Genomic DNA, 15,486 nt, shown 5'->3' with positions numbered 1-15,486 from the left:
ATTAAAAGCTGTGGCCCTTACTGTCATCAGGTCCTCTTATCTCTGCTCTCCTCCTGTACTATTCTTCCCCTTGTTCCTTCCACTGCGACCATATTGGCCTCCTTGGTGATACTTGATTGTCAAGCATGTTCCTGCCCTGGGGCCTTTGCACTTGCTTTCCCCTCTGCCTGCATTCCTCTTCCCTCACTTCCCTCAGGGTTTTACGTAAATGTCACCATCTCAGAGAGGCTCTAAGGTTTTTTTTTTTTTTTTTAACATCTTTATTGGGGTATAATTGCTTTACAATGGTGTGTTAATTTCTGCTTTATAACAAAGTGAATCAGTCATACATAAACATATGTTCCCATATGTCTTCCCTGTTGCGTCTCCCTCCCTCCCACCCTTCCCATCCCACCCCTCCAGGCTGTCACAAAGCACCGAGCCAATAGCCCTGTGCCATGCGGCTGCTTCCCACTAGCTATCTACCTTACTGCGTTTGTTAGTGTGTATATGCCCATGACTCTCTCTCGCCCTGTCACAGCTCACCCTTCCCCCTCCCCATAACCTCAAGTCCGTTCTCTAAGAGGTCTGCGTCTTTATTCCTGCTTTACCCCTAGGTTCTTCATGACATTTTAACCTCCCCGACTCCTTCCTGACTCCTTTCTCCGCTTGTATTTTTTTCCCTCTTGGCACTTACCACTATCTATTGTACCATTTATTCTCTTTATTTATCTTGTTTATTGTCTGTCTTCTTTGCTAGAATGTAATTTTCATGAGGGCAGGGATCGCTCTATGCAAATATTCCCAGAGCAAGACTTGGCATACAGGGTGTAGTTAATACATTTTTGTTGATTATAACACAACAGTGCTATTTTTTTCTATATATATTCAGATATGGAGGCAAAATTCAGAGAGAGAGATGAAAGGGAAGAGCAGTTGATAAAGGCGAAGGAAAAGCTGGAAAACGACATTGCAGTAATAATGAAAATGTCAGGAGACAGTTCTTCTCAGCTGACAAAAATGAATGGTGAATTACGTCTGAAAGAAAGGTACGTATGAGTATTAATAAGAGCGCCTGCTTTGGGTTAGGCCCTCGAGCAAGGTCTGGGTGGGAGGGGAGCCTAAATCTTCAGGACTGTTAGGTTTTAAAGTTGCCTGAATCTCATTCTTTCTCTGTTATCGCAGTGTATCGCAGACTTTCTGGTGACTTGTAAAGAAAAGGTAGTAGTTTACCAACGGCAATAACATCTTTTACAGGCAGTTAAAAATATTTTTAACCTATTTCAGTGTAATGATAGATAACACGTGTGAAGGGCTGACCACGTGTCACACACTATGCTGACAGCTTTGTGTAGAGTATATTTTCTGGTTCTCCTAATAATCCTCTCAGGTGAGTGTATTATTGTTCCTATTTTGTTTTTTTAATTTATTTTTACTTATTTATTTTTGGCTGCGTTGGATCTTCGTTGCGGTGGGCGGGCTTCTCACTGCGGTGGCCTCTCGTTGTGGAGCACGGGCTCTAGGCATGCAGGCTTCAGTAGTTGTGGCACACAGGCTCAGTAGCTGTGGCACACAGGCTCAGTAGCTGTGGCGCATGGGCTTAGTTGCTCTGCGGCATGTGGGATCTTCCCGGACCAGGGCTGGACCCCGTGTCCCCTGCATTGACAGGAGGATTCTTAACCACTGCGTCACCAGGGAAGCCCCTATTGTTCCTATTTTAAAGAAAAGGAAATTGAGGCTTAATGAGGTTAAGTAACTTTCCTGAGGTTTCAGATCTAGGTGGTCTGGTCCCAGAGCCCTTGCTGCTCTTCATCACTACACCCTGCTTCCTCAGCGCTAAAGCTTCTGTTATCGTAATCTCTCTTCTCGTCTTTATCCTGAGGCTCTCGTTGCTTTGATTTCTTTTTTCTTTTAATGGCTGCCATATAAAAATCAAATGTTTATTTTATAAGGCAAAAACTTTTAGAGGACATATTAGCCCCGGTAGACTTCTGATTCTGAAAGCATTAATACTTGGCAGAGGGCTTCCCTGGTGGTGCAGTGGTTGAGAGTCCGCCTGCCGATGCAGGGGACACAGGTTCGTGCGCCGGTTTGGGAAGATCCCACATGCCGCGGAGCGGCTGGGCCCGTGAGCCATGGCCGCTGAGCCTGCGCATCCGGAGCCTGTGCTCCACAACGGGAGAGGCCACAACAGTGAGAGGTCCGCGTACCGCAAAAAAAAAAAAAAAAATACTTGGCAGAGTTAGTTTACGTCCAGCCGTGCACTCATGCATGGCCCAGCGTTGGTGGGTGATGGGCAGATGGGCCTTGGTTGGCCGACTGTGGCAGTCCTGCTGTGAGGTGGGCACAGCTGCCCAGGCGGTTGTGGCACAGAGCCTTGGAGAAGTTCCATTTCTATTGCTGCTTATCCAGAGGCACCGTCCAAGTTTCCTTCCTGTTCTCTGGTCCATGAGCCAGCCTTTTCTCCAGGTTGATGGCCCTCTTACATCTTTGTGGGACCACGTGGTTCTCTTTGAGCTAGAACATCACATTACTGTTATTTTCGTATCTTCTGTTCTCAAGCGACCCCAAAATGAGTCTTTGATAATCTAGTCTGCTAAAATTTGGAAACCTCGAAATACTTACCTCCTCTAATGTGCTTACTTTTCACTCATTTTTCCTTATTGATCTTCTGACATAAAATAATAAATGTTCACAGTTAGAGGAGTAGTTACTCTAAGGTATTTGTAACCATTACAATTGTTAAAATTATTCTTCAGGACAAGTCAGTTTTTGTTTTTGTTTTTTGCTTATTTCAGATGTTATTAATTGCTCATAACATTTATAATCATTAAGACAATTATTATTAATATTTTAAAGTACAACTCTAGAATTTAAAGTACTCTTTTGAAAAATCTGACGCCTTGTATTGAAACTTGTTCTAGAAATGTAGAAGAATTACAGCTTAAACTCACCAAGGCTAATGAAAATGCAAGTCTTCTGCAGAAAAGTATTGGGGAAGTAACTCTCAAAGCTGAACAGAGCCAGCAAGAAGCAGCTAAAAAGCATGAGGAAGAAAAGAAAGAACTGCTGACAAAATTGTCAGACCTGGTAAGGAGAGAATCAGTGGGACTGTTGGCTGGCAGGGGAGGTTGAGGGGCAGAATGGACATGACCAAATGACTCACTCCTGACTCGGGGTGTCTGCAGGAAAAGAAGATGCAAATGAGCCACAACGAGTGTCAAGAGCTGAAAGCCAGGTATGAAGAAGCCAGTTCTGAGACACAGGCCAAGCATGAAGAAGTTCTGCAGAACCTCCAGAAGATGCTGTTGGACGCAGGGGAGCGGCTGAAGGCCACACAAAAGGAGAACAGCGACTTGCTGCAGGAGACGGAGGAGCTGAGAAGGCAAGCCGACAAAGCCAGAGTACGTGGTGGGGAGAATCGTGTTGTCGAATTACGGTTTGCTTGCGTTCCGCGTCAGGGCTGCAAGGGGGCTTGGAAAGCAGCAGCACGTGGGATGTGTTCAGTGGCCGTTACCAGTGTCGGCCCTCAGGGTGCGTGGCAGGAGGGCAAATTACATTTCCTGTATCTTCAAGTGCTTTATACCAGCCGCTGTTCCTTCTCAGGGAGGGTGATGGCTACAGGTCTTTCCCCGAATGTACTGTGTGGCCACCACCCCCTGCGCTGCTTGCTCCCCAGCTGTCACAAAGAGCCTGCTGTTGCCTGACCTCTGTCTGCCTGCCTGTAATAGACTCTTTGTTGCGGGAAGGCATGTTGCTCTAATCTTGGCCATCTTGCTGCCACCTTGCACGAGGGTTAGGAGAGACATCTTGCAGAAAAGCAAGAGGCAGAGGCCACATGAGGCAGGTGGGCAGGGAATGGAGCCTGCTTGGAGGAACAGAGCTCTTAGAGGATAGAGTAGAAGGGAGAGCTCTAGAGAGGGCTCTCGCGTGTCCCCAGGAAGGCACTACGAGCTCATTAACAAGGAAGCTGGATTTAAGGGCTGTAAGAAAACATCCTACTGCTAAGTAGAGTAGAATTTGATACACTGAATTTCATTTTATGGTGTCAGGATCGTATCAGTGTCCCAATATGTTTTTTTGACTCTGGTAACGTAATGAAGTTCAACCCTCCTACTCCCATCTAAATTGCTCAAAGAAAAGCAAATACTTGTCTTTAATTGTTTTAATGTGTCAGAGAAATGTTTATATATATATATATATATATATATATATATATGAGTTTAGTAGAAAGAAAATAGAAAAGAGCATACATAGGACTTGAAACAGAGCCCATTTAAAACTTATAAATTGTGTAGCATGACATGTAATATATGTCATGTATAAGATGCCTAAATTTTCTTTCTTCTACATGCTGTCCATCAAAGCTTTCTCTTTTCCCTGTGATGTGTCTCCAGGTTTATGAACCATTTAACAACTGGATATAATTTCCAGAGTTTTTGTCTTTGTGGTTCCCTTTATCTGGACAGACTCTAGTTTTTTAGTGTTTCCCTTAAAATGTTGCAGCCTGACCAAACCACAGCATTCTAGTGGTTTGTGTAAGGGCTCATTAATTTTGTTTGTTGTTGTTGTTGTTTTTATAAGGATCATTTGGTTAAAATGCCGGGATCGTTCCCTCTCCCAAGTTGTCTGGATATCCGATTTCTGTGAATCTCAATGTTGTCAACAGCAGGGGCTCAACAGACTCTTTTGAGAATCTGATGAAACCTTAAGATATTTTCCCCAGGAAAGCTGATATATACACTCAATAAGTTTTAGATGAAATCTCAGGAGATTCATGGAGCCCACAATGCTCCCATGTTCCCTAGTTTAAGAGCCAATGAACTATAGCTGTGCCGTCCAGTACAGTAGCCACTAGCTACATGTGGCCATTTAAATCTAAATTAGTTCAAGTTATAAATTCATCCTCTCAGTCGCAAGCACCGCACATGTGGTTAGTGGCTACCACAATGGACAGCGCAGATAAAGTCCATTTGTATCATTGCAGAAAGTTCTGGACAGCACTGGTAGAGACATTGTGGTCAATTTACTTTATAAACCAATACACTTTTTTTTTTTTTTTTTTTTTTTTTTTTTGGTACGCGGGGCTCTCACTGTTGTGGCCTCGGAGCACAGGCTCCGGACTCGCAGGCTCAGCGGCCATGGCTCACGGGCCCAGCCGCTCCACGGCATGTGGGATCTTCCTGGACCGGGGCACGAACCCGTGTCCCCTGCATCGGCAGGCGGACTCTCAACCACTGCATCACCAGGGAAGCCCCCAATACACTTTTTTAAAGCCCATTTATTTGGTCACCAAAGACTAGCAAATTAGTCTGTATTTTTACTGAGTTATATGTAATATTGAAGCTAAATCAGTCTCAGGCCAGGTCCTTTAGTAAGTGAGGTTCTGCATTTAGTTTGAAAAGCAACAGTTTATAATACCTTGCCCTTCCTCCTCTTTTTTGGTTAAAGTATACTCACGTTTTGTAGTTCTTTGGATTGTGTTTTAAAAAATTCTATGAATCCCTTCTACAATAGAAACAATTGGATAATTGGAATGGCAGGAAAGAATTTCATGCCCTGACGTCAAAGTGAAACTACTGTTTGTATCTTCTAGGTGTCTATCAGGAATACTTCAAAAGTTTTTTCAAAGAGAAGCCAGTAGATACATCAGCACTTTGCGAAGCTAAACTTGCTTTGCATTATCCTTTTATGGGCTCTGTTCATCGAGTTTCTTCCCCCTGTTATCCAGATAGTTTCTATGACAGTTATTGTAAAATTTTTTAACTTTTATGGTTTAGGTTACATTAAGTGATTCGGGCTTGCATTTGTCTGCTTGATTTCATTTTGTTTCCATTCTTTCCGTCTTTTGTTTCTGTAGTCGCTAACTTACTTATTAACATCAGCCACAAAAGAAATTGAACTAATGTCAGAAGAGCTGAGGGGTCTGAAATCAGAGAAGCAGCTTCTTGCACAGGAGGGAAATGCCTTAAAGTTAGAAAAAGGTTCACTTTTGTCAGAGCTTGTAGAGGTGGAGGCCAAACTAACTTTACTTCAGGAAGACCAACAGAAGCTATGGTCAGTAAACGAAACTCTTAATTTAGCAAAGGAGAAAGTCTTAGAGGAAAAGCAAGATGCTGAAAAGCTTTATCAGCAGGAACAGCTCAATAAAGCAGCTTTGGCTGTTGAGAGAGAGAAATTACTTAAAGAAATCAATAACGCACAGGAAGAACTCTTGAAGATGAATATGGAAAATGAGTCTTTGCAGGCTTCCAAAGCAAGCTTGCAGGCGCTCACAGAGGAACTCCAGTTCAGCCAAGATATTCTGATGGCTGAATCTAAGAAGAATCCGGAAGAAAAAGGTCACCTGGAGGATCATATCAAGAAGCTTGTAACTGAAAACCTTGTGTTGGCTGAAGATAAAGATGAAATTATTCAGAAGCTTCAGAACGCCTATGAGGAGCTAGTGAAAGATCAGAAAAGCTTGGTGCAGGAGATGGAAAATCTCACAACTGAGAAACAGTCAGGTCTTGATAACATGTGCATAGCCTTAAAGGTCGAAAGAGACCATCTCCTCCAAAACAGCGAAGATCTGCAGTTTGAGAAGGACATGCTGCTTCAAGATCAGGAAAAGCTGAATGCCAGCCTGGAGGCTGCCCTCCAGGTCAAACATCTGCTCAGCACGGAAGCCAGTGGGCTCCGCGCGCAGCTGCAGGAGGCCAGCAAAGCGCTGAGGGAGGCCGAGCTGGAGACTCTGCAACTTCAGGCCACAAACACAAGCCTTACCAAGCTGCTGGAAGAAATTAAGACCAGTCGGGAGATCACAGACTCCGAGTGCATCCAGCTTCTGCATGGAAAAGAAACCTTGGCCTCGTCTGAGAGAAGGCTCTTGGCCAAAAAAGAAGAACTTGTAAATGAAAATAGGCTCATCACTGAAAAACTCAACAAATGCTCAGAAGAGGCTGCCCACATCGAGATGAACCTGAATGAGAAGATCACTTCCCTAACTTCTGAGAAGGAGATGGTTTGTCAGAAAATCACTAAGCTCAAAAAGCAGCAGGATCGTCTCTTGAAAGAAAAATCTGTACTGGAAACGCAAAATACAGATTTACTTGCAGAAAGAGAGAATTCCATCAAAGCCATAGAAGATCTTAAAAAGAAATACGATCGAGAGTCTGCAAACAGAAGAATCATTGTGCACGAGAAGATGAAACTGCTCCGTAATCTTGATGCTCTGAAGAAAGAGCTTCAAGAGAGAAAAAAGGAAAACCAAGAACTCGCAGCCACCAAGTGTGATCTCGCTTTGATGCTGAAAGAGGCTCAAAATGCCAAAAAGACTCTAGAAAAAGAGCACGCTAGCATACTGCAAGCAAAGGAGAGTCTGAACGCTGAACTCAAGGCTTGCTGTTCCGAAAAGAACATCTTGCTGAAGGATGGGTTGAACCTGCAAGAAGAGTGTCAGAAGTTAAATGAGAAGATCCACATGATGCAGCAGTCCCTAATCCTGGAGAAAGAAGCCAGGACCCAGGACAAAGAGTCATCCTTGTATGAAAACAACAGACTCCACGGGAGAGTGGCGCTCCTGGAGCAGGAGGTGGAGGCTCTGAGAGTGCGCACGAAGGAGCTCCAGTCCGAGAACTCTGTGCTAATCCAAGACAAGACCAACTCAGAGCAGAAAGTGGCGGAGATTGTTAAGGAGAAGGAACTCTTGAGTGCAGAGACGGCTCAACTGGCCACCAACATGGAGACTCTGAAGAGCGATTTTGCTGCCTTATCCAAATCCAAGCTGGAACTGCAGGAGCTGCACAGCTACCTCACCAAGATGCTGGATGACCTGCGGCTGAACCACGAGGTGACCCTGGCCGAGCGGGCCAGGGTGATGCAGGACAACAAGAACCTCCTGGCTGAGAAAAGAGAGATGATGCTGAAAAAGGACGAGCTCCTGAAGGAGAAGGAGAAGCTGGCCGAAAGCTACTTCATCCTTCAGAAAGAGATCAGCCAGTTGGCCAAAACCAACAGCCATATCTCAGTCAACCTCCTAGAATCTCAAAATGAAAACCGTATTTTGAGGAAAGACAAGAGCAAGCTCGCTCTTAAAATTAGAGAGCTCGAGACTCTGCAGTCCTTTACGGTAAACTGGGAGGTTCAAGTGTTGAGCACCTGGCCTAACCCTGTGCACTAACCCTGCAGTGGCTGAGGGATTTGTCTTCATTTCTGCAGAAGGAAACCCACCCCATTTAATCACTGGCTTAGATATCTCAAGCTCTTTGTCACCACCTGAAAGGACAACTCTTTACTAAATGTCTAATTGCAGTTGTCCCTCTCCATTAGAAAAAATTCCAAACTGTGAATAAAAAGGATAGATTTTTTTTAATGTAGGGAGAACTTTTTGTGAAAAAGGCAACCGTGGTTCTTAAAGGCTTAAGAACAATAGTAAAATGGGCACATGTTAAAACAAAGTATCTTCTATGTGACTTTTAGTTGTTTCATTGTGTCTATTCCTTCCGAATTGGAAGATTCCAGGGAAACCTCCACAGTTGGTAACAGGGAAGGTATAAAGGCAGAATTCCCATAAACTTTATTAGACCACATGAAATTGTAAGCAAGTGCCTAAAAAGATTTTAATTCACTTAGGTGATTTTCTTCAGTATCTTATCAGCTAAGGCTTTGTTTCCATATGCATGTTATCTTTTTTATTCACAGCCATGCTTATGTTCATTACCTACAGCTTCTCATCGACTTTGTCATTCAGTGCTTCTCATTAAACACTTGAGCCTTACACTGTAATTGCCCAAATAATTTTTATTTTTGAGAAGTTCCCAACCTAAATTCCAAGTGATCTCAAAAGCCCCAAATTTGAGATAGCAAGAATAGTATTTTAAATTTTTAACAATAAATATGATGAAGAGAAAAATTCGGCCACATAAGGATGTTACTCTTTATTATTGCTAAGCATTTCTCTCCAACATGAGTCAGAATAGTGAGCACTGTTGTTAGTGGAACTTGGAACTTAGAAAATGTAGGTTTAGAGGGGTCTGAAAATACACAAATTGCATATTACAGTTGGCCTGTTGAAAACATGGCACAAAAAGGGTCTATAACTTTGTTCTGCTTCAGAGTAAAGACCTTTGATGTCTTGGTCTGTCTGCTTCGGCATGGGATCAGTGACTGGCTCACCGTCTCTGTGTGATTCCCTTCACCACACAGACCCAGAGCCCTATGGCCTGAGTGTTAGTCACCTCCCCAGGTTGGTGAGGGGTGCCCTCATTTCTCACAGTGCTTTCTCGTATTTAGGCTGCTCAAACAGCAGAAGATGCCATGCAGATAATGGAACAGATGACCAAAGAGAAGACGGAAACTCTGGCCTCCTTGGAGGATTCCAAGCAAACAAATGAAAAACTGCAGAACGAAGTAATCAGATTTAAATGGCTTTTTGTACAAAGGACAGCTTATCGACTTCATGGAGTGTTTGATCACTAACTCAGGATTGTTTATTTTTTGAAGTGTGGCCTTACACAGATTTGATCTATGTTAGTGGAGTCGAACGTACACCCGGATGATAATATTAAATACAGTGTATTACTTCATTACTTATTTAGTAGGATCAACCTTTAAAAAAGGAGGGGAAAACCCTAACAGCGTGGCTTTCTGTGATAACTGTTCAGTGATAGAACTAATGAGAGGAGGTACCGATAACATTCTCTAGCTTTTGTATTTTTTATCTTAAATCACATATGCTTTTTTCCTCAACTGTCTCCCAACTTTGAGCCACTGAATTCCATCCCGCAGCCCTGAGTTTGACATAGGCCTTTTTCTTGGCCTAATTCAGTACTGGTTCCCTTTTGTCTCATTTTGAATCAGTCACTTCTGGGTCTAGGATAGATTTGCGGCCTCAAGATAATTTTGATTCTGTCCAGAAGTAGCACTTCTTATTCTTGCACCTTCCTTTGATTCCCAGTCCCCCCACCCCCAGCTCATACCAACCCTTTCTTTCTTTGGAAAGCTGTTACATAAATCTCAAGCAGATTGCTTCGCCGAAATAGTTATGTGAAGTTCTGTAGAACTTGAAATGCTTTTTAAAGCGAGAGTCAGGTAAGAGGTTAAGAAATTAAAGCCAGGGAAAATCCAGATAGCCGCACTGAATAGCTACTGTAAAGATCAGGCCTTCTCACGATGGAAGGTCAATGATTGAAATCCATAAAGACATGAACATTTTGAGATAATTATAGGGTAAATAGAACTTGACATAGAAAAGGGTATGTTTATAAACTTGATGACTAATAAGAACCTGCTGTATAAAAAAAATAAATCTAAAAAAATTAAAAAAAAAAAATTTTAAAAAAGAGTACGTTTAGGAATTGACAGTCCTAATAGAAGAGGACTTAAGCTGAAAATATAAAAGCATCAAAAATAATAGATGATAACCAAAATTAGAAGCTAAAATAAATAAGAAGATTTTAGGGAATGTCTCTAACCTTTGAAGATAGATTCAGGGAGATAGATTGTGTGCTTCTAAACCATACCCCTTGTTACAGCCAGAATACAGACTGGAGGAATCAGTTTTTGGACCCACTGAACATTCCATGAATCTGGAATGTTAGGGAGCATTAAAAGGGAGATGGTGGTGTTAAAACTAGCAAGACACTTTCTAGGGCTCCTGACTGGTAGCAGGTGACAGGACAGAAGTACCTTTGGCTGTAGGAGATAACTATACAAGTCCTAGAAAGCCAGCGCGGTGCCAGAAGCACACCCTGTGTAATGGATTGCCTGTGACGAGCTCCCTATCCCTGGGGGATGCACACCTCGAACTCCAGCCACCTGCCAGAGCCTGTGGTTGGACATCCCCGCTCATTCTAGTAATGTGTCTGGCTTTCCCACCAGGGCCCAGGACCTAGGCTGGCTGTGTCCCCCATGGGCAGGTGATAGGGCTGAATGTGAGTGAGTGGTTTTCAGTCTCACTACATGGCCTTTTCCTTTTTAGATTGAAGTTGAGATGAATAACTAAATCTTTTCCCATCTAAAAATATCCCAATAATTTTTATAATGAGGACCATAGAAGTTTGGTACTGACATTGAAAAATATCTTATCCTAAATGGCTAGTCTTTGGGGAAGAAAGGGGTTTATTTTCATTACAGAGAATTAATCCTTGCTGATGGCATGCCTTTGCAATTTCCTTTTGTTTTTTTTTAAGATGGATTATACATGAATAGCAAGTTCAATGATAAATTTTGAGAATTGTATACAAGGTGAAAGAAAACTTTTGCTTTAATTTATGTAGCAATTTAGTTTGACGTTTTGGCCAGGTGTACAGGACATGTCTGACTAACGTAAGGGGGAGGTTGCAGTTTATAATAGACTTGATGATTTATAATCTCTTCACCCAGGTAATCTTTTTGTTTGTTTGTTTTGCAAATGACTAATTTCACCTTTCTAATGCACCTTTTCATGAATGATTTGTCTGTCCAGTCATGTGATTGGAAAATGAAATAATTTCATCAAGTTTTTTTCTCTTGGTGTTTAAGTTGGATACACTTAAAGAAAACAACTTGAAAAATATGGAGGAGCTGAACAAATCAAAAGAACTTCTGACTGTAGAGAACCAAAAAATGGAAGAATTCAAGAAAGAAATGTAAGTTCACCTCCTCTAAGGGAAATTACGGCACTTACTTAAAATTGCAAAAGGGAAAACAATGCTAATTATTTTTAGAATACTTGACAAGTACGTAGTCAAAAGCAATAGTCTCCCTCCTGCCCCCCAAACGCTGTTGCAAACCCTAGAAGTCACCCCTGTAACGTTACACTGTGAAGTCAGAACTATAGCTAAGTTACAGGATCAAAATGAAATGTGTGCTGGCTGATGAGTTAGGGCAGCTGGAATTCAAATGTGACTTGGTAAAGCCTTATGAAAATCCAAGGGGAATCAGAGCTTTTTAAAGTAGTATGCTTACATGGTAGCTAATCTCAACATTAGGAAACATCAGACCCTTTATTAATCAATCCCTCAAAACTCTTTCTATAGGGGAAAAAAGAAGCATGCACTTTTGAGATGATCAGAAGTCTTGATTTTAAGAGTAATCTAATCTTCTGGCGTGGAAATTAAAAGAGCAGAATTTTGGGAGGCTCTTTCCAATCAAGGTTTACCCATCAGTCTGCTGCCTAGATTTCAGGCAGACAGGCTGCCCATGTTTCCTTTGTCAATACCACCTTTTGAGTTTGGTTCTTATAATCATTGCAGGTGGTTATTTATCTGGCATTGTAAGTGACAGTTACAGAGTAGATTTCATTTTGCTTATCTGTTCTGAGAACTACACTGTATCAGCCATGTGAACCTAAAATTTAAAGCCAACAATCTGGTGAACATTTGAGTATGTCCTTTGTTCTAGGTACAGTTAAGCTAGGAAGGATACAAAGGTGAATTGTTTGTGGACCCTGCCCTCCGAGGGTTTGTATTATTTATTTCCAGTTTTGATCAAATGAATAGATGAGATTCAAACACAAACAAAAGCACCAGTTCCAAACTGCTGTTCCCAAGTCACCATCCTCAGTACTATGTGTTGATTAAATCAGTATACTATGTCTAGTTCTTCTGAGAGTTCTTAAAATCCTCCTAGAAATGATCTCATCTGAGCTGCTCATCTGAGGGGATGGACAGCTCATGACGCTGGTGATGGATCCTTTTGTCAGTCTTAGTTTTAGTGATGTTTCTCTAGGTGGTGTTTAAACAGCTCCCAACAGTTCCTTTTGCACGGATGTGTACATGCACAGTTGTGGTGATTGGCCACCAGGAGAGGCTTGAATCTCCTGGTCTGCCAAAGGCAAAGAGCACAAATAGAAACGGTCACTGTGATAGGAAAAACGAATTCAAATCAGTTCAGAGAGGGTGGGTTCAGCTACAGTTCAGGGTCACCCCCCCCCTACCGTGACAAAGTAGCTCTGCTCACCTGAGTGTCTGGAGCCCATCATCTGCATCACAAAGGCAGCTGCTGAGGGAGGATCTGAGCGTAGGGAGAAGATACCCTCACCACGCCCCATCTGCCGTCACCCGCCTCTGAGCTCTCTGGGCCGTGCTGGGTAGTGGAGGGGCGGGGCCAGAGGGGACCCAGCCGAGGGTGGAATTCCTGTTTCCTGCAGAGCTATCTGAGAGTCTCCCGTAAGGGTCGTCGCACTGGTCTAGCGTTAAGTGTCACCCTCCTCAGTCTCTCTGTCATGTCCCCCATCCCCTCTCAGTGTGCGGTGATCTCACCTCTGCCAAGAGGGAAACTCTTTCTGCGTGCCCTTTGAACGACCCCATTGAATAAGGAAAGCTCAGCCTTGTGCCCGCGGCCGCAAGGGAGCTGGAGCAAAAGCCTGTGGGCTGCGCTGCCATCCACGTCGCCTGCACCTTCCTCCCCGGGCCCAGTTCCCGGGTCTCTGATCCCTGAGGGAGGAGTTCGGGCCAGGGGGAGCCAGACCACAGGGCAGACAGTGCCTGTGCTGGTTCTGATTGTCCTGGCCCAGCAGGGCTGCGAGAATTGTGCCTTGTGCCAGTAACTTGGCCGGTCAAGGCCGGGACTCTTAGCAGGACGGAGGGGCAGTGGGAGACACAGCAGTGACGTACGTGGGAGGCTGCTGGAGGGAGGTGTGAGGAGTGGGTTGAAAGCGCCCCCCACCCCCAGTGACTCATTGTTCCCTGCCTGAGACTTGGCCGCATTTCAAGGACCAGCTGATATAAATGTACTGTGTCATGAGAACAGTGCTTCTTAAAAAGAAAAAAGCAGTCATTTTACTGTTCCTTAGTCTGTTCCCCAGTGCTCCGAGCTAGGGAAGGAGCAGCTGTTTGTTTTTCGAGGTTTAGCACATACTTGGGGTCTTCATGGCCTCTAGAGCTTTTCAGGTGTTTCTCTTCACCTGCCAGGACACCGATGCAGACCCAGGAGTTCTAACGAGAACCACTTCCTCCAGAAACTTGCCCTCGGCCCTGGAATCCCGGCATTTGCAGCTAAATGTTCCTTTTCCTCTATGTCACTTACTCAGCTGGTTTTAGGAAAACTTGATTTTGGTGAGCCAGCTCCTATTTTTAGTTGGAGAGAGAGAATAAAATGGTTTCTCTCTGGTGTGTAATTTTTGACTCTCAGGGAAAACGATATAAGCCATCTAATTTTTGCCTTTAATTACTCACCGGGCACAGTAATAAATCTAGAATATATTTAGCATGGTAATTAATAGGTTTATGATAGATTCCTAAGTAGAATGTCTGCAAGTCAATATTAGCAATGTTTGCCTCTCAGTTTTAAAACTGTGACAGTCTCCTTTTCTGTTGCAAGATATCTATCTTATAATGTAGAAAGAAAAGCATCTTTAAAAATTGGGAGAATTATATTTGTAGGTATTTTTAGAATTATTCCTTAGAGTATGTCCAGAAGCTAGGCTGTTAGAGCCTCCTTCTTCTATGGAATGTACATATCCCCTCTGGTCTGAAGAAAACTTGAAAGAAGTGTTTCTATATTCAAATCACAACTGAGGTCTGTCTGCCAGTTTTAACTCCAGTTCTCTTGGTTCTACAGCTTACTTGATTTGGGGCAAATCTTTTCACTTACCTGAGCTTCGATTTTGTCATCTTTAAAATATAAATAATAACATTAACTTCCTTGGGCTTTGAGGATTAAATGTACATGAAATCGTTTTGCAGGTTTTAAAACATTGAACCAATATCATTTTTATAAATCTTAGGGCATCTTGATATTTCTTTGACTCCTTGTTTTAATTTTCTTTACTGTGGGCTCTTAACAGAAACCAAGGATTTAAAAAATTTTAAAGCATGAAAATCTTTAAAAGAGAACAGGACCTTGAACTTATCACTGACAGGCCACACAAATGCTGAAACCAAATAGCCCCTAATGAAGGTGGTGACCACTTGGGAATAAAAGGTTTGGCTTATGATGATTTCATCATAAGTAAAATCTTCTGATTTGTCAAGAGCTGATGGATTTTGGCCAGAAGATGAACTTTAGCTGCAGTGCGCGTGTGTTTTGATCCATAATTAAAATCAGGCCTCCCAGCTTTTGAATGACTAATTACCTGAGGCTAAAATTCCTTCTCAGTTTTTCTTCACTTGCTAAATAAACATCTCTGTAAAATGCCAAATTTAATGTGCTAAGAGGATTTTTGTGTAGACATCTTCCCCTGTATCTTCATGAGGTCAGCCCCATAGGTATGTTATAGGTACATGGAGAATTAAAAATCAAGAAAACTGAAGATGCCAAGCACTGCCACCCATTAGACAACTGAAGTTAAAAATAGATGTGTTCATGCATCAGCAGATGGATTCATACCCAGATGACTTGATTCAGAATTCAGCCACGTATGATAGCTCCCTAAATGGAATGTAGCCAGCACAGACTTAAAATTCATAATTGCATCAGAACCTTCTATGGTATAAAACTAAAATCCAACAATCAAATAAACTATTTTCAATGTCCACGTATAAAGGATAATTTGGGATGTATATTTGCAATTAAACTTAATAATGGGAAGATGTTTAATAAATA

At 42.6% G+C, this 15,486-nt stretch overlaps 1 protein-coding gene across 7 annotated transcripts in view; it reads left to right on the top strand.

Annotated features, from left to right (window-relative positions):
• Positions 1–15,486, top strand: part of CLIP1 (CAP-Gly domain containing linker protein 1) — a 123,995-nt gene that overhangs the window by 78,197 nt on the left and 30,312 nt on the right. For 6 of the 7 annotated variants that reach the window (XR_007471722.1, XR_004486983.2, XM_049698095.1 and 3 more), the window contains 5 exons: positions 872–1,028; positions 2,904–3,069; positions 3,168–3,383; positions 9,253–9,369; positions 11,482–11,588. Coding sequence is in view for 5 of the 7 variants with exons in the window: in XM_049698095.1 (XP_049554052.1) it covers positions 872–1,028; positions 2,904–3,069; positions 3,168–3,383; positions 9,253–9,369; positions 11,482–11,588 (763 nt within the window). In the remaining 2 variants the exon portion in view is untranslated. The remainder of the gene's footprint in view (positions 1–871; positions 1,029–2,903; positions 3,070–3,167; positions 3,384–9,252; positions 9,370–11,481; positions 11,589–15,486) is intronic. The other variant, XM_049698094.1, reaches the window with a different exon arrangement.

This window comes from Orcinus orca, chromosome 15, assembly GCF_937001465.1.
Source record: "Orcinus orca chromosome 15, mOrcOrc1.1, whole genome shotgun sequence".
Lineage (NCBI taxonomy): Eukaryota > Metazoa > Chordata > Mammalia > Artiodactyla > Delphinidae > Orcinus > Orcinus orca.
This window is presented reverse-complemented; position numbering and strand designations above follow the sequence as displayed.